This window comes from Aspergillus tanneri (genome assembly GCF_003426965.1).
Source record: "Aspergillus tanneri strain NIH1004 chromosome Unknown AapTan_8_pilon_pilon_pilon, whole genome shotgun sequence".
NCBI classification, from domain to species: domain Eukaryota; kingdom Fungi; phylum Ascomycota; class Eurotiomycetes; order Eurotiales; family Aspergillaceae; genus Aspergillus; species Aspergillus tanneri.
This window is the reverse complement of record NW_022984635.1, coordinates 1,626,571-1,650,015: the sequence shown is the minus strand read 5'-3', so window position 1 is coordinate 1,650,015 and position 23,445 is coordinate 1,626,571. Positions and strand designations below refer to the sequence as shown.

The 23,445-nt window shown below is 49.0% G+C and overlaps 7 protein-coding genes across 7 annotated transcripts; 4 read left to right on the top strand and 3 right to left on the bottom strand.

Moving 5' to 3' along the window:
* Positions 1 to 117: 117 nt before the first annotated feature.
* Positions 118 to 1,840, bottom strand: ATNIH1004_011152 (putative triacylglycerol lipase; the record flags this gene model as incomplete). Its single annotated transcript, XM_033575718.1, has 2 exons — positions 118 to 1,167; positions 1,274 to 1,840. 2 exons carry the CDS (start codon positions 1,838 to 1,840, stop codon positions 118 to 120), a joined length of 1,617 nt encoding a protein of 538 aa, XP_033421573.1.
* Positions 1,841 to 2,102: 262 nt separating this feature from the next.
* On the top strand, positions 2,103 to 3,220 carry ATNIH1004_011151 (putative G-patch domain protein; the record flags this gene model as incomplete). Its single annotated transcript, XM_033575717.1, has 2 exons — positions 2,103 to 2,237; positions 2,318 to 3,220. 2 exons carry the CDS (start codon positions 2,103 to 2,105, stop codon positions 3,218 to 3,220), a joined length of 1,038 nt encoding a protein of 345 aa, XP_033421572.1.
* A 293-nt stretch (positions 3,221 to 3,513) lies between these two features.
* On the bottom strand, positions 3,514 to 4,302 carry ATNIH1004_011150 (uncharacterized protein; the record flags this gene model as incomplete). Its single annotated transcript, XM_033575716.1, has 1 exon — positions 3,514 to 4,302. The coding sequence occupies one exon, from the start codon at positions 4,300 to 4,302 to the stop codon at positions 3,514 to 3,516; it is 789 nt and encodes a 262-aa protein (XP_033421571.1).
* Positions 4,303 to 5,410: 1,108 nt separating this feature from the next.
* Positions 5,411 to 7,915, bottom strand: sip5 (Sip5p; the record flags this gene model as incomplete). Its single annotated transcript, XM_033575715.1, has 2 exons — positions 5,411 to 7,465; positions 7,535 to 7,915. 2 exons carry the CDS (start codon positions 7,913 to 7,915, stop codon positions 5,411 to 5,413), a joined length of 2,436 nt encoding a protein of 811 aa, XP_033421570.1.
* Positions 7,916 to 9,762: 1,847 nt separating this feature from the next.
* Positions 9,763 to 11,358, top strand: ATNIH1004_011148 (uncharacterized protein; the record flags this gene model as incomplete). Its single annotated transcript, XM_033575714.1, has 1 exon — positions 9,763 to 11,358. The coding sequence occupies one exon, from the start codon at positions 9,763 to 9,765 to the stop codon at positions 11,356 to 11,358; it is 1,596 nt and encodes a 531-aa protein (XP_033421569.1).
* Positions 11,359 to 13,972: 2,614 nt separating this feature from the next.
* Positions 13,973 to 15,800, top strand: ATNIH1004_011147 (MFS transporter; the record flags this gene model as incomplete). Its single annotated transcript, XM_033575713.1, has 4 exons — positions 13,973 to 14,045; positions 14,104 to 14,469; positions 14,538 to 14,594; positions 14,665 to 15,800. 4 exons carry the CDS (start codon positions 13,973 to 13,975, stop codon positions 15,798 to 15,800), a joined length of 1,632 nt encoding a protein of 543 aa, XP_033421568.1.
* Positions 15,801 to 16,492: 692 nt separating this feature from the next.
* ATNIH1004_011146 (uncharacterized protein) lies at positions 16,493 to 18,787 on the top strand (the record flags this gene model as incomplete). Its single annotated transcript, XM_033575712.1, has 1 exon — positions 16,493 to 18,787. One exon carries the CDS (start codon positions 16,493 to 16,495, stop codon positions 18,785 to 18,787), a length of 2,295 nt encoding a protein of 764 aa, XP_033421567.1.
* Positions 18,788 to 23,445: the final 4,658 nt, after the last annotated feature.

Genomic DNA, 23,445 nt, shown 5'->3' with positions numbered 1-23,445 from the left:
TTACTTGTCACTTTAATCCTTCAATTTGACGTAGGGTATATATCTCTCCCTCACTATAAGGATAGTATAGACTTTGTATCAACGAAATATCTGTCCATATTCAACTGGAAAGGACGATCACTGCCCCAGATCCGTGCCGATGCTGATTAGGTATTCGCACCGCTTCCGCTGTGCGGGAGGGACAGTCTCCATCCTGGTATCGCCGGTTCGGATGAAGAGACGACGATGGGACTCCTCGTCGCGGCCCCAAGTCTTCCACTTAGGAGTCCCCCGGAGACGATGGGGATTGGGATCCAGGGTCCGGATGAAGCTGGTCCAGTAGCCCTGCACGACGGGGACGATGGGCGCGTTGAAGGAGAGGTAGGACTGTGGCGGAAAGCCGTTGTCGGTCACGTACGACGGACCCCAGATGGAATTGACGTCAACGGTATGCGAGGTGCCATTGCCCACGGCCTCGGCGCGGGGGTCGCGCACGGCGTAGTGATAGTTCCAGCTGGGGAGGCCAGCATGGGCGTAGACGGACGACAGGTCGATGCCGGGACAAGTATATCGCATCTCGCCGTAGGCGTGGCAGGTGGGGACCCAGTAGGGTCCGGCGTCGGGGAACTGGCGCGTCTGGTTCCCCTGTCCATAGTACCAGCGGTGGATGTGCGCCAAATGGCGCAGCTGGAGCTCCGGGAATTGGCTCTGGAGAAAGGTATGCGCCTCGCCGACGCTGGAGAGGTTCCGCGGCACGAAGATAGTTCCCTCGTCGGTAACGTCGCCGAAGATGACGGGGACGCGGATGAAGTGACCACGGCGGAACAGGCGATATGTGTAGTCGGGAACGAGCAAGCCGTCGACCACGGGGCCATACAGATACAACGGGGGGTCCTGGGCTTTGGGCAGCGGCGTGTTGATATTCGCTTGCTGGAGGCGAGCGACGTCCAGGCGACGCAGGCATGCCAGGGTGTTGTCGTCTGAGGCGCAGCCGGTGCGAATCACCAGGTTATTGTAGGCGAACTGACTTTCATCCACAGTCTGCATTCCGGCAAAACTCTGGGATTCGGCCGCCGCGGCGTGGAAGAGACCATCATCTCGACCGCCATAGGCCGAGAGCAGAAGCGTGATGGAGGCGGCGCCGGCGCTCACGCCGCCCAGGACGACATGGTTGGGATCACCACCAAACTATTCAGTCAGCAGCCAGCTTTCAACCGGCTCGATGAAGATAAATAAGGCAAGAGATGGAGCAAAAGTAGGGTGCCGAGAGGGCAAGACAAGAGAGAGGACTCACCTTCCGGATATGCTTCTGGACCCATTTTAGGACGTGGATCTGATCCTTAAGCCCGTTATTCACACTCGCCTGTCTCTGGACCTCAGCACCGGACAGGAACCCGTAGGGACCAACACGATAGTTGAAGGTAACAACGACGATGCCCATTCCGGAAGCCTGGATCAAACCCGAGGCGTCGTAGTTGGCCTGCGAGTTCTGACTGAACCCACCCCCTTCAATCCAGACAAACACCGGCAGTGGCTGGGAGACCATCGTTGGCGCCTGGACGTCGACAAAGAGACAATCCTCCGATGTCTCTTCCGGGATGGGATATTCGCCCGTGGGGATACACTGCGGACCATGCTGGAAGGCATTTTGAACCCCGTCGACACTCTCAGGGTCCTGGGGAGCTGCAAATCGCAATGGTCCGACCGGAGGAGCGGCATAGCGCATCCCCAGCCATTGAACGATGCCATCGGGACGGGGGAGACCGCGATATCGTGCATATCCCAGATCCACGACGGCTCCAGTCTGCGTCGAGACGAGGGAGGAGAGACCGAGAAGAAACCCCAGAGTGATGTGGACCATGGTCGAGAAAGAAAATTTGGGGGAGGGATGTTCCCCGAGGGGAGGTCATCTTATATTTTAAATATGATCTATTGGATTCAAGCCATGGAGGCAGGGAGAGCGATCGACGGGGCGACTATTTAAGATGAAAGAAAAGAATGAATGGCATCGGTGGAAAGAAAAGTCCAATCACCGCCTCGTTCCTCAATTCCCCCGCAGATGTCATCTCGAATCATCGCTCTCCACGCGATCCTTCTTTGTTTTCGATTCCATCGATGACACCATGACCTCTCGATTGGACCCCGCACGAGGATCAAAGGAAGAGGAAGACGAAGGGGAGGATTACATGTCGATGGTGATCGAGGAACCAGTGCAGAAGGAAACTTTTGCGCAGAAGAAACGCCGTCTACAACGCGAGGTCAGTCATCTGTCTATTCCCTAATACATATCTATACAATCGATATCTTATTTTATTTATATCATACTAAATAATGACAGGCAGAAGCCCGCGCCAAAGTCCCCTCCAAAGCCGAACGCGCTGCCCAAGAAAGCGCTCGTCGCGATGTCGCCCTCTCCACGAGCACCCTAGATCCCTCCAACAAAGGCTTTCAGATGATGGCCAAGCTAGGATTCAAACCTGGTCAGGCCCTAGGTAAAGAACCGACCGACAATCAAGCCCCCGACCACGACCAAGACCAGGGCCGCAACCACGACTCCTCGTGTCCATCGCGCGTCGAGCCTCTCAACCTCGTTTTCAAAGAAGGTCGCGGCGGCATCGGTCTGGACAGCGAGAAGAAACGCAAGTTCCGCGAACAGGCCGAAGATGCCGTCAAGAAAGTCAAGCAGGAAGAAGGGGATTATCGCGATCGCGTCCGACTGGACCGGGAGACGCGACACACTGAAGCACAATTCCAGGCGGCGCAGAAGGTGGCTGAACGCTTGGATACCGAGGCAGATGCAGACACAGACGCAGACGCCGACAGCGACGGTCGCACCAAGGTCCGGCCCACGAACCAGATCAATCTGCTGTATCGGGGGCTGGTGCGAGACCGCGAGGAACGAGAGCGATCGCTACATGAGCGGCATCGTCTGCAGTCCGAGCTGCCTTCGTCCTTCTTCCCCAGTCCGCGCTTGCCCGGCTACGACGATGCCGCCCTCGACGGCGACGACCAAGAAGCTCTGGGCCGGAAACCCCTCGACCTCTCCTCCATCCTCGAGCAGGAAGTCGACCAGGAGGATCCGGAGCTGGACGAGTTCAATGCCCTGGAACCGAGCGAACGGCTGGCCCGCATCGTGCGGTATCTACGCGAGACGCATCGCTACTGTTTCTGGTGCAAATTCCGCTATGGCGACGATGCGATGGAGGGTTGTCCTGGACTCACCGAGGAGGACCACGATTAATCTACTTTTCCAGTACTTATATATTTCCCTGTACATTATACATTCCATTCATCATCCGGATTAGGGGGTTGTATATACAACAATTCATCTCAGAGGCTATGTGAAGAAATAAGAAGAGAGATTACGAACCGTGTAGAAGTAAAGCAAGCAGAAAAAGAAGGAAAGAAAGAAAGAATTAAACCCCGAAGATAGTGATCATGTGGGCAATGCAAATACAGGGTCCGTCCCACACCCGAACCATGATCCAGTACGACATCAGACATAAAAGAAATACAAAATAAAATAAAATGACATTATGACTGGGAAATCATCTCCATGAATCTTTGCAGCGAACGATGAGGACATTTCTGCAGTGCGTGGAAACACCCGCTGCAGACGCGCAGACAGCAGAACACGCATCGAAACCGCACCTCCCGGTCGAATTTCTGACACGTCATGCATGGCAGCGGATACCAGACATTGTTGGCCGGCGGCATCGACCGATGGTCCTGGTAGCACGCGAAATGAAGTTTGTTCAACGGTGCCGCCACGGGCTCGAAATCCGGCGGCGTCCAGGGGCCTCCGTTCTCCTCGCTGGACGCCTGTTCGATGGGCGCCGCATCGGGCTCATCGCCGTCTAGCTCCGGCTCTGGCTCAGGGATGAAGTCCTCCAACGGAACCTCCGGCTCGTCGTCCGGCGGTTGTATGGGGGTCGGGCCCGGGGCGACGGCGACGGCGACAGCGATATCACGTTGGGGGTCAAGCCCGCGATCAGGGATCTGCCTCTGCTTCGGTACTCCTTCAAAGACAGGTCGTTGGGGCGGGCTTTCCTGAAGAACAACGGGAGCTGCGGGTTCTTCCGGCCGGGGCACGGGGACTCGAGGGAATCGGGGTAGCGGCCGGTCGTCGTATGGCTTGGACGGCTGCGAGGGTGGCCGCGGCAACTCCTTCTCTCGCGTAGTCGTCGTCGATGCTGGGATGGGACGACGATAGGAATGAGACTCCTCGGGCGGCGGAGATTCGGTCTTCTTCCGTCCTCCTTTGATGGAGAGCGACGGCATGCGCAGGCCGCGGGGGCGATTGTCCTTATCGAACACGGCCATGAGTGTGTCCTTTTCTTCTCCGGGATTCTCTCTTCTTTCTACTTTTCTTCTTTATCTTGTCTTCACTGGGGATTATTTCACCCCGTTCAGTAAAAGCCGGCCGGATCCGGAATGAGTGGTAGGTGATCGATGGAGGGAGCCGAAGAGGCGAAGAGAAAAACAAAAAAGAAAGGAAAGGAAAGGAAACAAAAGGAGCTTGAAATGAAATGAACTGAAATAAAAAGAAACGAGATCCACGGGGGAAGACTGGAAAACAAGAACAAGCAGTCCGGCTTCAGGAACAGAGAACAGAACCATGGACGGATTGGAAATTAAAGAGGGGTTTCTCTGCCCCATGATCTCACTTTTCTTCCTTTTTACCTTCTTCTTTCTTTGGATCAAATAACCAAATAAATGGCTGCAAAGGAAATTAACACCGTCCAGGCCCACTCCCATCAGACCACCGATCAACTTCGTCCATGCCACGATGCATGCATGCAGATCCTCATCACTCCTCTTCCAGGACCATTTCTGCATCGGGCTTAAGCATTCCCATCTGATCCCATCTGATCCCCTGGATCCGGTTGACCCCGTCGTTCCCAGTCAAGCAGATCGGCTGAAACTAGATCTCCGAAACCATCAATCGGATTGTTCGGGAATGCTTGAACAAGAACCTACATGCCATCATGGAAATGGTACCAACGACCATTGCCCACATCTAACCACTCAGCGTTTCAGAATCAACCCCAATCTGGACCTCCAATATATCTATCCCATACTTCGTAGAGATTTAAGTACTCAGGATCGGTACAATCTGCTGGCTCCTCGAGGAGAAAATCATCGCAACTAGTGACTGGGAAAAAAAAAAAAAAAAAAAAAATATAAATCTATAGCACTGTATGTATATAAAATAAAATAGAGAATGACCCCGTCCCGCCATGCGAAGAATTAAAAAAAAATAAAATAGCATCAACACAAAAGACAAGGAATGTCAAAAAGAGCCCATCATCGTCACGTTCCCGACCAAGTAAAAAAAAGCCTTCTGCCCCGACATATTCACATGCTACCCTCCATCCTCACATCCAGCAGATGGCAAACCAGGAAAAAATGGGTGGGCAGTTAACTTGCTTCAGGACGTGGCGCTCGCGTTCTCATTAGCATCCATAATCTCGACCGATTGCATATCCAGCTCTTTAGCCATCAGATTCTCCCGATTCTTGTCCGGTGTAGTCTCCGACCCCACGCCCGCTGCGGATCCAGACACAAAAGGCTCGTCGGATTTGGATGTTGCCGTAGCAGGAGAGCGCGAGCCCGAACATTCTGCTGGTGGCTTGGGCGACGCATTTTCCACATGCTCGATGGATTCTTCCCTCTTCTCCTCATCCCCAATAACCGCTGCCAAGCTTCGGAAATTGAAGAGCGGCTCGGGGGATGGACTGCTCGCATCGCTGGCCCCGGGATGATCTTCCGATATCGACTCAACGAGGGAAGAGAACGAGGACGCACTGGACACGTTACGTAGGTGGGACGGCCTGGGAATCTCCCTGGTCAAAGATGAGATGGCCGGGAGAAGCGGCAACAACGGAGGTTGACTTTCCCTATTTGCGGGAGGAGCTTGTACCGGAGTTGAGATATCTGAGGCAGCAACGCCGCCAACCGGCTCACCAGGGCAATGGCGGTCCACCTCTTTACCCTTGCCAGTGGCCGCCGCTTCTTCGGCGGCGACAGAGGAGGAGCTGCTAATAACCCTTCCTAGTCCCGTAGGCACATCCAGAGCGGAACTGCTTGCATTGTTGCTGTACAGTCCGGTCTTTCGGGCGGCCTTCTCCGCTTTCTTGGCCTCCTTTTCGCGTCTCTTGGCCTCTTTCCGTATTTCCTTCTCCTCCTTCTTGCGGCGCTCATCTTCACTGGCCAGGCTCAATCGAATCGCTTCCATCATCATCATTTCTTCCAAATCATCAATGCGGTTCCGTCGGGAGCTGTTTCGTGGCGGTGCTAAGGCGCCCGCATTATCCTCCGTAGAATCCGTTTCGTTTCCAGCACCGCGTCGATCTGTAAGAAAAGCAAACGCCTGTAATGCGGGAGACCCCGTGCGGCTCGTAGTACTTTGCCCTTCCGGTGCTCTCCGCATGACACCCCGTCGTCCGAGGCCGAAATTCCGCGACTCGTTTCCTGCCGGGTTGGAATTCATCAGATACGCAGCAGTGTGGAGAGCAGTTGCAGCCGCGGATCTTCGTGCAGCATGAGCTCTCGCATTTGTCAACTTCTGAGCCCAATCAGGGCGGACCCTGTCAGTTGTGATAACAGCAGGGTCATTGGCAGACAACGAAGTAGCGCGCCGACGACCCACGGCGGTAGTAGGATTTCCAGAAGAGAGTGAAGAGGTGGAAGATAACGGAGAGGTGAAGTCAGGCCGTGCGCTTGGGTCAGGAGCATATGTTAGTCCTCGGCGGAAGGGCGGGGGTGCATAAGTCACGCCAAATTCCGGTTGCACACAAAAAGGGCATGCTGCAGGTTCTGAGACGAGCTGGCAATCTGGATTATCGGAACGGTCGTTCTCGGAATGCCCGGCTGGGGCACTTTGGTCAGTCTCCCCGTGCTCTGGAGGATGAGGGTCGGGGCGCTTAATTTGAACAAAACATTCAGAACAGATGGGCTGATCGCAGCACCTCGTACGGTTCAAGTAAGGAGGGTAGTATAAGAAGCAGATAGGGCATTCGCTTGCATCTTTATAGAGATACGCCTCTATGAGCAGACCGTTGACAAATGGGTCCTGAGGAAGCTGCATCTCTCGGGGAGCTAGATCAGTCTGAGCCCCGTGTTTCGAGGTACTGAGTGAGGCAAGTGTCTTTGCGCGGGTTCGGAATAATGGTGTGCTTGTGGTGCAGGTGATTGGAGACGTGGAGGGTAAGGAATGGGTTGGGTTAGACGAATGTGACCCATCGGAGCCATAGGACTGTGACCTCGATGTAATCGGAACAGTTAAATGCTGGATTCCATGCATTTCTGTCGAGTCTTTCGCATCACTTGTAGGCTTATTAGGGTCTTTGTATTCCAACTGCGGAGGGATTTCATCAGGGGGAGGTATGGGAAGGCCGCGCGCCGCCGCCATGAGCTGATGCTCAGTCCAGGAATTTGAGAAGTCATTAATCCCTCGCCAAAAAGGTGCAATCCTTCGTTCGACCTGTGACAAGACAAAAAAAAAATCAGCATCATTCACATACGCTCGTGGGTCAAAACAATCCTAAGTTACCATAAGTTGCCGGACAACGGCTTTATTAAAGTCCTCCGTGCCCGTATAGACACCTTGCGTCACCAAATAACCCCCATCCACGTGCTCCTCCTTCATACTACGTTCCCGTTCCTTAACGCGAGCCGCTCGTTCTTTTTCCAGTCGACGAGCCTCTCGTTCTTGTCTTGTCTCCCGCCGATGCTCAAGAGTTGTTACATCCCGATCCGAGCTTCCGCCGATTCCGAGGATGGAGAGATCAGGCCTACTACCCCGTGTTGATCTTGAACCTTCACCATGATGCCGTTCACCGTACGGCGACCTTCCGTGGCCCCCTGAAGAGCCCCATTGATGGCTTCGGCGATTCGCAGACGGTCGGCTCTCTTTCGTCTGTGAATTACCCATCTCTACCAAGCCCAGGTTAGGTTCACAAGAGGAGGAAGGAAAAGAAAGAGAACAAAAGGAAAAACAATGTAAAGAATTTAAAGACGGTGCCAATAACGAGGGAAAAAACAAAAAAGAAAATCAATCAAATCAATCCCAATTGAAAATCCGGGGGCGGGAATGAGGCTGTTTTTTGGATTCCAGATAGAAAGGGTGATAACGGAGAGGTACCCAAAGGAATACTAGCAGGAACAAGGCACCAGAACAATTGGGAGTTGATTCGGCGGAGAATGTCACAAGGAAGAATGAAGGTAAGCCAAGCAACAACCAGGGTCGGTGTGGAGAGTAAGCTAAAAAGGACCCTCAGTTACTAGAGTGGGGGCGAAAAACGATATCGATGTGGCCATGTGAGCGATACAGAAGTAAAGTTGGTTGTTTGATGGAAGCGGTGATGAGATCAGGGAATGCGGGCTTGCAGTTAACCGCGGATCGAAAGGAATGGGCCGGATATAGGGATAGATAGCGAAGTGTAGGTCGTCGTGAAAAAGAGGAAAAGAAACCTCCGATGTGATTAAATAACAGGAGTTACCACTGCCGCAGCGGCAAGGATGATGCAGGGAAGATGAATAAAAGGTGAGAGAAAAGGAAGAAAGAGGTAGGAAAGAGAGAGAGAGGTATGACAGAAGAGCAACGCAAGATCGTTGGTGAGATGAGGTCGATGACTGACTTTGGGTTCAATACTACGGGTGGTATGTACAAGGTATGTACGAGGTATGTACTGTATGTATGTTTGACCTTGTAAGTATGGGTAAAGGTCTAGACTGGCAAGGAACTCCCCAGAACATCCAGACCTGAGGCTTTATACCTATTTTCAATTATTGATATCCAAATGAATCTCTCTACTGAGTACCTGCCGACCAGAAAATGTCCCCTCCCTTGCCTCTTTCAACTGTTCTATATCCTAATTTCCTCTCTATCAGATATGCTATTGAGGAAGGTAGTGCGGTAATAGTAGGTACTATCTGTTACAATACCGGTTATGTATCTACGGAATACTTACCTACCTCAGAGGAGGCTTGTCATCGACAGCTTATCGTTTGTTACCCAAGATGATATGATAATCGATAATAATTCTTGGCATTACAACCTGAAACCGTAATTTTAGTTTTTGAATCTTTATACTTCCAAATTAGATTAAAATATAGTAAAATTTTAGTAGTTAGTAAGTGACTATAATATCTAAAAGTAGTTTCAACTTGTTTGAAAAATATTGGAATTCGGCTGAGTTCTAAGGGATTGAAATTTTGGTATAATAAATTGATAAGGGTCGGTAGCTGGGAAGCACTCCCATAGTAAGAGAGAATGTTATCTTAGAATTCTATCCTTATTTTTAGGACAAATCAAATAAAAACTACTATAGTAGGTATCTAATAATAAGGATAAGCTCCAGTTCAAATTTTATACAAAAAATATGGAGAATTGGTTGTGTTCTAGGTCATTCAATCAAAGTTTTCCTAAGGCGGTGAGATTTTGTCAGTTATCATCGATTATTGTACCACCGATGGTAACAAACAATAAGCTATCGACAAACCTGCCTCGCAGCAACTATCTTATGGAAGTAAATGTGGCTGATGCCTCTCAGCCGCGCCACATGTCCATCTTAGGTTAAGTGGTGATGGAAAATTATCCATCATAATATGACGGTGCATCCAAAACGTATTGATTCATTGACCCAAGTTCATATTCCCCTTTGGGTTTTAGAGCTGGAACACAGCGAAACACCCACATAATTCCCTCCTCTCTGTGTGCATGACCCTAGCCTTGGATTAATACAAAATTGTGTCATTCCGCTCTTTTACCCTCTCTCAATGTCGCAAATGACAGCTACTTCAACTACCAAACGCCTTCATATCACGCCCTTCACACCTGAGTTTCTCCCCTCCGTGCTACCTGCATCGGTTCGCCCCTTAGCTACAGAAATATCCTTTCACTGCATCCCAACGTACCCAGAGAATAATTACGGCTACGTGACGTTACCGACAATGGAGGCCGATAAAATCAAAAAGAAGCTCAATGGCTCGATTTTGAAGGGACGCAAATTCAGCGTGGAGGCAGCTCGTCCACAGAAAAGATACAGAGATGAGGAAGTGTCCGACATTCCTGCATCTACCCGCAAGTCTTCAGTCAACGGGGAGAAGAAGAAGAAAAAATCTGAAAATGGTGTCTTAGACGGATACGAACTCCCATTGGAACGCCATGTCAAGAGAGGCTGGACGGAGCCAACAATTCATAAGAATGAGAGACGCAAAGAAGAGAAAAAGAAAGGAAAAACCGAGAAAAGCACAAAATCTCAGTCAAAGTCTAAATATACCGAAAAGCCGGAATGCCTGTTCCGAACAAACATCCCTCCGAACCGTTCTACCGATGAGAAGCAAGAAAAACGGTCTAAAAAGAAAAAGAAGTCCACCCAGGAATTGGTAGTTCATGAGTTTGCCAAGACTGCAACTCACCCAAGTTTCCTTCGGTCAACCGGCGATGAGGCAGCTCCCACGTCTATATTTGAAGATGATAGAGGATGGATAGATGAGTCGGGAAATGTCAAAGAACAAGTCAGCGATCGCATTAGGAAAGCCCAATACAGACCAGGGGCAAAATCAGGGGCCGAAGAAAGGCGACGTTCACTCGCAAGTGGGACATCGGACGTTCAAAAACCCGGTGATACATCTAATTCCCAGGAGAATGAGACAGCTAATGAATCCGAGGATTGGACATCGTCTAGCGGCTCTGCATCGTCCGACGACAGTTCGTCGGATTCAGATAGCAACGAGAGTGTATCCTCCAGTTCATCAAATTCGGAAGCGTCTTCTCATAATGAAGTACCCAAGGCACCAGCAAATTTCAAGGTGGCCGATAAAGTCCATGGGCATGATAACTTTGATTCCAAATCGAAAGGTAATAACAAAGAGTCTTCTACCGAGGCGAATGAGACATCTCATTCCCAAGAAGTTCATCCGCTAGAAGCGCTTTTCAAAAGGCCTGCGCCGGAATCAACCGACCATAAGCCCGACTCACAGTCCCATGCGCAATTCAGCTTCTTTGGTCAGGGGGATATTGACTCTGAAGAAGAGACGGAATTTACAGCACCACAAACACCATTTACAAAGAAAGACCTCCAGAACCGTGGATTGAGGAGCGCTGCTCCAACGCCGGATACGGCTCTGTTTAGCCGGACTGTGAACCGGGACATGGTGCAAGGCGAGTATATGGATGTGGATGATGAGCTGTATACGAACACTCCTGTTCCAAAGACTGGAGCGGGGCAAAGGAACGAGTCTGAGTTTTCAAAGTGGTTCTGGGAAACTCGTGGGGACAACAACCGAGCTTGGAAAAAAAGAAGGCGTGAAGCTGCCAAGGAGCAGAGACAGCGCGAGAACAGGAAGAAAGGAATGAGAGGGAAATTCTAGATTTATATTGCCATTTTACAGTGATCTACCTCTGCATCCTACCAGCCATCTACTTGGATGTGCCAACAGTCGGTCCATTTATCAAAATATCTGCGAGAAACATCTATCCGGAATCCGATCTAGTTTTGCATATAGTTGAAGTTATTATATATAGATGAACAAAAATAGAAACTGAAAACTGAAATTAAGCCAAAATTAATTCGATTTAAGAAATGAGTATATCACATGACGCCAAGAACCTGGATAAGATAACCAAGTCATAACAAACCCAGCAAGGTCCATTGCCGGTGCGAGTGGGACGACTCCGGCCATTCCTATCGTCTCCAACCATGTTTAAAGGCAATTTTATCCATGTCATGCTTTCTTTGCTAGCGATTTCTGCTTACGCTTCGCTTGCATTAGCTTCCTGTAAGTGCTTGCGGAACCTGACAGCGATGTAGGCTTCGAATGCAAACCATAACTGACAGATCTTGTTGAACTAGCTCCTGCATCATTCTGCAAATGCACATGTTTCTCCAATAGTACCATTATCCCTCTCGATCCTGTAAAACCGGAGTATACTTCAATATATAGCTCCTTGCATCCCCTCAATTCCAGAAACGCACACGATGATATCAGCGATGCCTTAGAGAAGAGAGCCAACAGCTATCGCCCTCTAAGCTGCAATGATTGCAACCGGAAATTCTGTCTGGGTTACAATTTGCCCACCTGTAAAGGCGCAAGCGAAGATGACGTCTTTACCACTTGCTTCCGTATGATTATCACTGTGGCCCTATCGCCATACAGCTGATCCCTGCATATTGGTACACAGCTGGCACAGATGGCTAACTACAACTTGACTATGCAGAGAGAGACTCGAGAAAAGATAAAACAATAGTGTTTATTTTCATCATAGCTACAAGTGGTCTTCTGGCTTGGGCAGTGTTTAAGCCATGGGTGGAGAAGTATCTCGAGGCACGTACCCCCATTTTCTCCTCTCTCTCTTCTTCTTCTTCTTCTTCCCCCCCTCCCTGTATGGACATATTCTCAGACGGCTAAAAAGCTAACTTATATATAGGCGGCAAGGGAGAGACGATCCTATATACCCGTTACTGAAAGCGTCGGTAATTAGTGCTGCTTGTTCTAACACATCCTTACTGGAAGCCAATTTTCGTATATAGTTTCTCCCACCCATTGCGAAGATTAAACCTGTCTTGATACCTTCCAAAACCCTGCTTGCATTGCCACTGACCAGAACTGAATTCTAAGATAGCTTGTGAGATAGCAGCTTGGTTCAGGTTCATCGGCTTGCTTATGGACTCTTGTCATAGAAAGCTTACCATGGGGGACCAAAGTGGTGTCGTTGACTTAGTGATGACTCCGAGTTTGGTGAATGGACAAGGGTTCATCGTTCAGAGTGTCCAGTTTAGCTCATGGACGTTCATCTACCTCCACAGTAGGTGAGAGCTTCTTGTTGCCATTATTGGTGGATCAGCAATGTCACTGCAGGCCCACTAGGATCGTGCTGCACGCCATGCCCTTTCTACACTAGTCCCGAAAGCACGCAATATCTGAGCTTTTCCAGGTGCCCCCGAGCCGAAGAGGAACATTAGGAAGCGCTCTCAAAAAACCTCCCTCGGGACATCGTGCCTTGTGGCACACCGCTATTTTACATGTTGGTGGAACTTACCTAGGTTGTGGATGTACTGTACTGTACTGTACTGTACGTAAATAACGGAAAGGATCCTGAATTCCATCCAACCTACCTACCAGGTACGGAGTAGGCTTCCTACCATTAGGCGAGGTTACATTTCCATTGGGAAGTGGACTAGCTGCTACTTCCTGTACTAAGGAGTTTCTCTAGCAAGTCGGTAATAGTGACCAAATCTCTCCCCTTGTCGCTTGCAACCATGGCTCGTTGTCTTACTGGATGTCCTATCGCCGGGGGAGGGGGGGGGGGAATAGGTATATGTGCATACTTACTAGTCTTCGTGTCGGGAATTATGCTCATGGGTATCCCTATCTCATAAACACGGAAGGCCGATGCGGCGACCTGGGCATAGGAACCAAAAATGGGTAGTGTGAGATTGACTCGGAGTTGAAAGAACCGGCCTAGTTTCTTCCTGCCGGGGGATTTCCATGGATTCTTGCCACCTTAGCCGGGCGAACCCTGGTAACAAGGAAAAAATTTTGGTCAGCTGCCTTATCTACTGGGGTCTTGTCTCGCTTTTATCTTTGCGTCGCCTTAACACTCTTCTCTTCCCTTCTGTTCGCACGTACTTCCACCTTCCCTGCCACGCAATCTTTGATCCCACCACTCAAAGGGCCTTTTGGAATCTCTTTTTCGGTCTTGCGTTTCTGATACAATCTTGGGACCTATATCGAACACGATTTAAATAGAAGATAACAACCATAAAACAATCACAACAGTGGGCCTGGCAGTATATAACGTTTGGGCATTGGCTTTGGGAGGAAAATAGTCAAGGAATCCAGGGAAGATCAAAAAAAGAGGAAAGAGAGAGACAGTGACAGAAAAGAAGAAAGAAAGACGAAAACTAGATACAAGAAAAGCTCGCTTGGGATTTGTTGTTTTGTGGAGGACTTGCCGTAAGAATCTTGGACGATTCTGAAGAAAATGGTATTGACACAGCAGGGAAGACCAACCGCTTCGGACGACCAATTTCCCACCGCTCAGTTATTCCTTCTAGGTACGCTCATCCTTGGCGTCTCTCTAGCATATGTGATGCTAACGTTGGTGTCCATTAGCAATATGCCGTGTTGCAGAGCCCATCGCCTTGACCTCCATCTTCCCATACTCCTGGGTGATGGTCAAGGACTTCCATGTAGCTGACGACCACACTGCTTCCTTCTACGCGGGCATCCTCATCTCAGCCTTTTCGCTTGCTGAAGCACTTACCGGTATGATTTGGGGGGCCCTTTCCGACCGTATCGGCCGCAAACCCGTGCTTCTTTCCGGCTGCTTTGGCACTACGATCTCTCTTCTCATCGTGGGATTCGCTTCCAACTTCTGGGTGGCCCTATTTGGCCGGGCGCTTGGAGGTACTCTGAATGGCAACATTGGTGTCATTCAAACCATGGTTGGCGAATTGGTCAAACGGCCGGAGCATGAACGTAAGCATGAAACTTACTTCTCACTTGCGTTGTGGATTAGACCCCGAGCTAACAACTGGTGGATGTAGCTCGAGCTTACGCCGTGATGCCATTTGTTTGGTCAATCGGGACTATCATTGGACCAGGTATGTATCTGCCGTCACCCCTAAGATAGTGCGGCATGGTGAGAGATGTTGATGATGTACTCCGCTGCAGCCATTGGAGGTTTGCTTGCAAAGCCCGCTGAAGGGTTTCCCTCCCTGTTTTCCCACGACGGTCTATTTGGCAAATACCCTTACCTCCTACCAAATGTTGTTTGTTGTATCTTACTCCTTTGCAGCATCCTTTTCTGCTGGCTCTTTCTCCAAGAAACCCACCCAGACATGCAACCATGGAGAAACAGGAAGGAAGCCATCGATCACAGATCCGTAGAACGTCCTCTCTTACCTACAGCTGGAGCGACTGCCAATGCGGGGGCTGATTTGCGTGCCGAATCTTACGGGACATTCAACCAAGTCAGCCTTCAGGATGAGGAGGTGATTGTGCACACCAACGGTTTGAGGTATGGAACGTGCCCTTCGACCGAGCCCATTTTTACATGGCGGGTCACCATGCTCGTTATTGCGTTGGCCATTTTTACGTACCACTCAATGTCCTTTGACCATCTTCTACCTATCTTCCTTCAGGACAAGAGTGCCAAAGAGACCTCCAATCTGGGGGGCACGGTTCTCGGTTTCCCCGGCGGTGTTGGCCTATCCACGCCAACAGTTGGCCTGATCATGTCCACAGATGGCATTATTGCGCTCATTATTCAGAGCGTTATTTTTCCGACCCTAGCCCATTACCTGGGGGTGTGGAGACTCTTTGTAGTTGTGACTGTTTTGCATCCTTTGGCATACTTTTTAATACCCTTCCTTATTTTCCTTCCCCAAACGCTTCTGTTCTTCGGAATCTATACCTGCTTAATCCTTCGGAATATCCTCTCGATCATTGCTTACCCGGTCTTGCTCATCCTAATTAAGCAAGCTAGCCCTTCGGATTCCGTTTTGGGGAAAATCAACGGCCTTTCTGCATCCGCTGGTGCTGCTTCCCGCACCATTGCTCCTCCCATTGCCGGATTTTTATACAGCACTGGTTCCGAAATTGGCTGTACTGCACTGGCTTGGTGGGGAAGCACGTTGGTCGCGATCATTGGTGCCATACAGTTGTGGTTTATCCAACAAAAGAAACATGCCTCGGTGACAGTTCGGCCGGTGGGACGTTGTCACTACATCCCTGAAGGGTCCGAGCCACAGAAAGAAACCATCCATATTATCGTGACTGAGGCTGGTCCCACCACCTGTGACACCTGAAGGGAGGAATACCAAAAATTCGTCGTCCCTATTTTCCCAGGCCTCCAGTCTGGCGGGGACACTTGAACATTGGGGTACAATCTTGGCACTCTGTGACGGATCATTTGATCACACAGCAAGTTGATAACTGATGATGAAAGAATGATACTGCAATGACAAATGATAATGCTTTTTCCAAACCACTGGGAGTTTGACAGCGCATGAGCAATTTTGTATGGCGTTTGGGAGTTTGTAAATACTTGTTGCATTTATGCATGTATGTACATGCATGCACTAGATATTTTCTATGTCTATAGGTACATACTGGCAGCTGAATATATTGATTGTTTTTGACTATGATATTTGGAATCCAGGTATTTACTAAGTAGTACTAACCTAACTACCTACTAATAGTGTTGTTGGCCAGGAGTGTCGGTGACAGGATATGGTTTCTGCCAACTCCCACCGCCTGATATTGGATCAGCACTAGTCCGGGATTGGTTTAGCTTTGTTTACTGCATCCTGGCAACGGGCGAAAATAACACTCACAGCGTCGGACCGAGTACATTTGAATGGACTTCAGAACAACCACTAAACATACCCAGGCTATTCCATATTCTTCTGCACATACCTTGAGGAGGACTGATTGAAGAGCTTCTGTACCATAATAACCCATTTAATTTCCCCATTCTCGCTGGACTTTGATTTGTACCATGCCCCCACCTCTCTCGCCCTTAACGTTGTCGTACCAAAATTCGCGCTCGTTTTCACCAAGCCCTGGTAGATTTACTGCAGGGAAAGGCGGAATTGGCAAGCATCTGATGGCAATGGATGACCTAAAGAATGTGCCTTCAACCCCCAAGAAGTTAGGTGGTGATGATGACACAAGTGCTGGCAATCAGAACGACCTAAGTTACGCCGCTTCACATGAATCGCAGAACCTGGACGATGAAGAATATGAGCCCCTACAACAAGCGACTAGCTCGCCATTCCAGGAGGATGGCCGGGATTGTACAGTGGACTTTCAAATGTTTCGCAAGCGGCAGCCCTCCCCCGGCGTAAGCGAGCGCTCTAGTACTCCTAGAAAGCGTTCCTTTGGAGACGGACCGGAAGACCAGGACATAGGCGAAGATTTACATGAGAGATATAGAAAAGGAGTAAATCGGATGGATGTGCCCGACATCGACGTCTACACTGACGAGGGCGCCGGCTCTAACACCGAGCGGACGACTTCTGAAGGTGCCGAGCAACGAATTGCTAATAGCATAATGGAGGAGACACACAATGAGGGAATGAGTAATGTTCTCCATAGGAACGATGACGACATTATTTCCACTGAAAAAGAAAACGAACGTTTACAAAACGCAGACAACTCGATAGTTGACGATTCTCATGATCTTATGGATGATACCTGTCTCAGCACCTTTTCTGCAGTGCCGAATGTAGACATGACTTCGTTCGCAAAGTTACGGGGAGATTCTCCTTGGAAAGTCGCACGGCCTCTTCCCGATACCCCGAGCCAGGTCGACGACGCTGAGAATCAGAGATTTGATCCAAGCACCCCTATCACCGCTAGGGTATCCCCTAAAAGAAGTGCTCTCACCGCAGCGAGATCCCCAGTTTGCTCGCCGACTCCAAAACGCAGAGACCTAAGGGAGGATGACAACTTTGCTGAAACCCCTAACCTACTTGATTTGACCGATCAACCCACCTTCCCACGTAAACGTTACAACATACAAAATGAGCGTTACTCGCCGTCGCGGCGATCACCTTTGCGGGCCGTTCGGGAGTCAATCAGATCACCCCAAAAGGTGTCGCTTCTAGACTTCGATATCCCAGCCGCTCCGACCCCTCGGTCCATTCCAACCGTCACTCCTCGAGAACTAGAGTCCTTGAAGTCCGGCTTCCTCTCAGAGATCTCTTCCCTCAAAGCCACACTGAGCGGGAAGGATGCAGAGGTCTCCAGCCTTAAGCAAGCTGTTGCCGACGCGGAGCGACGTGTTGGGGAGGCGTTGGAAGAAGTCCGCAACGAGGCTGCTCGCAAGGAAGCACTAGAAGTTGAACAGATCGAATGGCAGCGAAGGGGTGAGGAGATGAATAATATATTGCGATCTGTGAAGGCTCAAATTGGGGAAGGCGAACGGGAAAGGGACCAGCTAACGAAAAGAGTGGAAGAGACAGAGAAGCACAAAGAACAGCTGGAAGGTCGCCTAGTCGAACTCGAGACACAGCTGAGTGCAGCCCGCAATTCCGCCTCCGGTGAAAACCGAGCTCCCGAAGGGTGTCCTCACATGAAGACGGCGGAGGAGACAGCAAATGAAGTTCAAGATGCGGTCGAGAAGGTGGCCCGAGAACTCCACACGCTGTACAAAAGCAAACATGAGATCAAAGTTGCGGCTTTGAAGAAGAGTTACGAGGCGCGCTGGGAGAAACGAGTACGCGAGGCCGAGGATAAATTGAAAGCTGTCAATGAAGAGAACGGGCTCCTGAGGACCGAGCGAGATACAGCTCTATCGGCTGCTCCACGCCCTGATTCCAGCATTATTGTTAACGAGAGCGACAAACATGAAGCGGAGAAACGCGTTCTGGAGGCACAGGTCAAGGGTTTGCAGCAAGAGATGGCGGCTCTCAGGGATGACAGCGAACGGCTGCGTAAGGAATTGAGAATGGAACGGACAGAAAAGGGCGAGCTCGTCGCCGCCGTGGATGAATGGCTGACGATCCAGTCGAATCAGCCACCATCTCAGTCCCCCAAGCTGCAAGGCGATGAGCAGTCAGAACCGGTATCGGAAAACCTTGGACGAAGCATTGGTCGCGGATCCTCGAGTGGCATCCGGCCTCCCAGTACAGGGTCTGGCAATGGCGAAAAGAAGATCCCAAAAATCGGGGCACCGGGAAACCGGCATGTTCGAGGCAACAGTGGAGGGAAGTCCGGAATTGCGGTCTTTACCCCAGGCCGCAGCGGCATAATGGGTTCGATCGAACGGATGGGTCGCGGTGGTATCTGAAGCTTGATTTCTCTACTTGATTTTAACAGGGGCATTGCGCTTTCTTCTTCCAAAGCGAGTGCTGCTCAATGTCAATGTATAATTTATTTTGATATCCCAATGGAGGCGTTTGCGGTACACGAGAGTATTCGTTCTGGACTCTGGTAGATAAACAGTGTCACGTGGTAGATAGCAATGACATGGAGTCGGAAACATACATTTTTCGTAAAGTCGAACTATCAACGCGGCTCGAGCGAGGTGGAAATCGGGCAGTACGACCCTACACCCCTTTCACCCCCCGTAATTCCTTCCTCGCAGTCTCCCAATGACTAGTAAGTCCCTTCGGACTCTTCCTCGGAAATCAGAAGCCAGCAAAAAGACAGGGTCCGCGCTATCCTCCACAATCGAATTTTGTACTGGCGGGACACGCACAGGCCTCTTTCGCATACCTGATCGAGAAATTTCGTTGCTGTATTATTGTCTGGGGTTACATACCTGCGGGATATGATTCATGCCCACCTCGCGAATTTCGATGATTAGTCGGGTTCCCGCGGACGATTGGAACGTGGAGGTGGGGTGGAAATCAATGCCCGATTTCCGGTCTGCCACAAGCCCCCGAACTGTGCTTGAGTTTCTACGACGATCACCAGGAAGGGATGAACCGAGTATAATGGTTGCAATGATACTTAATACAGCGCGAATATACTTCCTATATATGGATATGGATATGGAGTCCATGAACAGTATGAAAACCCAGATATCAGCTTCAGCTCCTTCCCGATCGTTACTTATTACAGTAGTTAGTATTACCCATACTTCATGCCTACTGATCCCCATACCCCAGGTTCCATCCATCCATCTTGGCGGCTGTCAAGCGAACTATTCGATTGGATTACTCTTTTTTTTTTTTTTTTTTTTTTTTTTTTTTTTTTTTTTTTTTTTTTTTTTGGTAATTATTAATTAATTAATAATATATTTTTTTTTTAAAATAAAAAAACTGGTTGGGAGTGGGAGAGAGCGGGTATTTGGAAGAAAATTGGTGGCCACAACTAGCGGAAAGGTAGCGATTTTCGGCACTTGGGGCAGAGTTATCCATAACTATTCCATTCTATTTCTCGGGGTATTAATAAAACCGATTGGGATCTGTAGGACTAGAAACCAATGCCAATTCCAGAACCTTTGGGTAGGTGAAACCATAATGATTGGTTCTTAGAATTACGAATATTTATTATTATTGGCATTAACGATGAACACCGTCGGTTACTCGTAAGGGAAATTCCTTTTTCTGTCCAACTGCTACCAGGTTGAGGCAGGTCCGAAGCTACTCAGTTTGGGACACTATTCCCAATGGATGGCTTGCTGTCTGAGGGTGAAAGAGGACCTTAGTTGTCCATGATTGGCCACAGCAAGAAATTCCCTCGTGGGACTCGTCGGAACCAATAAAAAGATTGTCTTCGTTTCCTCCTGTTGTTTGCCTCGTGACCTGGTTATTTTTTTTGGAGGGTGCCTTTTCTTTCCTCTTCTGTTGTAGCCCGATAAATATATCCAAATTGATGAGAGTGGTCTACTCCGTATGACTCGCAGATATAGCTACACAGAAACCAACCGACTGGGGCTCGGGAAATTTCCAGACATTGTGGATGGATATATCTCTAGGCCTGGTCACAAAATGCTAAAGGGCTAACTTATTCCGATTATGACAGGAGTTTGGAGTCGTAGATGACGACACCTCTCATGTCTCCTTAACTACTCGTTCCAGACCATCTCCAGAATCCTCGATTCCTCCGATTTTCGCTAGAATACTAAACCCTCTTTCAAGGAAACTGACCTAGTTTTCCGGAACCACAATCCATCAAGCTAGCAAGTCCTTTAGTAACGGCCCACTCACAGCAGATCAGCCATGTCAGCTGTACAGATTCATCATTTTGGGCCAGCTGGTCCCTTGGCTTGGGGTCCGTGATTGGGTACTCGATACTCAAATCGTGGCAGCTTAAGATGGACCGCAGTGCAGCCCGCTGTCTATATCCGTTTGTCGGAACTTTCTTCTACTGAAACGGAGATGAATCGCGTGGGCATCCTGCAGTATTCAATATATGGATTTATTGCCTGAACTCTGATAGGACACGCTATATCCTGGCTGGAAAAATCACACTGAGCTCTAATGGGTCCACCAGCTTTTAATTTTTTTCATTTTTATTTTACTTTTTCTGGTTTCCTGTCATCATTCACAAGTCACAATAATACTCCATACTGCAGCCCTTTTTAGCGGCACTTCTCCAGTCAGCCGTGGGGCCTCGCTTTCCCCCACAGGGGATAGTACTCTCTACCTGGTCTTTTTTATTATAATATTATTGTTAGTGTTGGCAATTATGTATCCTGCCAAGGAGAAAGAGAGAAGAATAACTTCTCTCTACTTTTTTCTTTTTTAGGTAAAAAAAAATATATAAAAAATATAAAAAATAAAGACACTTCACTACAAAGTACGAGGCATATTGTGAGGCCTTCAACGCCCTGCGCATCTTCATCCAACATCGCGATCCTTTGTTATGCTGCTGGCGGGAACGGCCTCCTGCCCATGGGTGACAGTAGGCTACGTACTGTCGAGCGGAGCTTCCAGTGGATAGATCAGGGACACTGTTTCAGATGTACGGAGTATGTGATTCAGTGGTTGGAAAAAAAAAAAAAAGGTACATCTAACTAATGCATGATCTTCAATGCACCATTAATGAATGCTATTACTAGTATTAATCATCATGATCATTATTCTATAATATGTGTTGTGCCCTGGTCCACTTTCATAGTCGCAAGGGCCAGATTAGGATAGACGTCCGGTTTTTATATGTATCTTGGGCGATCACTTGTTCCATCCCCCTTGAGCTTGGTTATCTCAATCTCAATTATGAAGCTATCATGTGAAGGGTTATGCATCTTCCTACCAGGTATAATGGCGCATTATGCAAATCCATACATCCTCCCTGGCAAAATTGGATCATCCTACTCTATATTGATTATCCAGTATAGAACGATTTTAACCCTGGACTCGGTACATTACTTAATAGAGTAATCGGTGCGAGCCGAGGTTCATGCCTTTGTCCTCGTATGCTCCAAATTTAACCCAAGAATGTCCAAGCCATAGAATGACAAGTTCTGATTGTAGATCGGGGGCTCTACAAGATATAGGGTGTATACTTGAGGAGATTTTGTTTAGATTAGCCATGTACTGAGCTTGCCCAAGCCTCAAGGTAGACTGGACAATCTTATTTATTCTATTTTATTTTAATTTTGGCAAAAACTCCGGCTGCAACAGAATCTTGTCCAACCAGCACAATTCTAATGACGCACCTGCATTCAAGTTTGAAAAAGTTTCTTTATCCATGGGCATGGATGGGACGTGGCCTGTTGAGTCCATAATAAGTAATATCTTGGTAAGGACTCCGTAATTTCGTACTTCGAATATCTTCGTTACTAGAGGAGTCAAGGGCTTCTCCGTCCGTCGGTATTAAACATTCAATTACTTAAAATCGGTCCCTCACTGACAAATGGCTCGACAGTTGATTGGCTCCCGGTCCCTCCGGTGGTGGTGACCGGGCCGAAAAAAACCAATGGCGCCGACGGAGTTTGGGGGGTCAGTGGTCTGGGGTGGGGAATTATTGGCCACAGTAGGTCTCAGTCAGTCGGTTGACCCCAGTCCGGTTAGAACAGGCGTAGTGCTTCTGACTTGTCTGTACCTAGGGAGTTCTAAATCCTGAGTCCCCCGTCTTAAGAACCTTTCTGTCATGGTTGAATGGTTGAAGAATATTGAGGGAAATATGGAGTATTATTAATTTTTTTTTTTGGCTGTTATTATTCCCCGATCCTTGGGTGAAACGGTGGAACCGGTCTGTACCTTACCAGTGGGGACGATACAGTGGGCCTCTTAGAAAGTCAAGACAGGCCGAAAAGCCGTTCCTCAAGAATTGAATTTGCTGTACGAATCTCCCCGCCGAACTTGGCCCGCTCCCAGACTGTGCTGCGGCAAATATTTGCCCACAAACTGGGGCCCCTCTTCCACTCTTAGTGCTATTATTTCTGAACATTGGGAAGATTCCCATTCATTCTCTGGATTTCTGGATAGTGGATGGACGGATTCCTTCCTGTGGCTCAGCTCTGGTCGGGGGGAGGCAACCTTGACGAGTGGATCTGGGGCTCATCGTCATCCCCAACTTGCCTCCTGATTCCTGACCTGAGAATTCACGGGGTTCATATTTAAGCATTGCTTCTCCCCGGCCCCAGGTCTCGCCTTGATTTCGACCCTCTTGGACGAAAATCATGGGATTGGGCGAGATTTTGAAAACAATATAAAAAACTTATATTCCCTCTTTCCCTTTTTCGTTCTATAGTTTGGCCTTTTGGTCTAATATCATTATTCATTCACCTCTAGTATCCTTTTTTTTTTTTTTTTTTGTTTCTCCTAGAGAGATTTTAGAGAGGCTTTTTTTTTTTAACAAAAAAGAGAAAGAAAGCTCTCCACTCTTGCTTACTTCTCCCCCTCCCCCTCCTACGTCTTTGGCACTCCTCGGACATTTTTCAGTGCCTCTATACAGAGTGTCCTATACAAACCCCAAACCCCCCCACCATCGTTTTTACGAAGCCTCTTGGCCAACTAATGTACCAAATTAATTGACGAACACTCGCCCCCA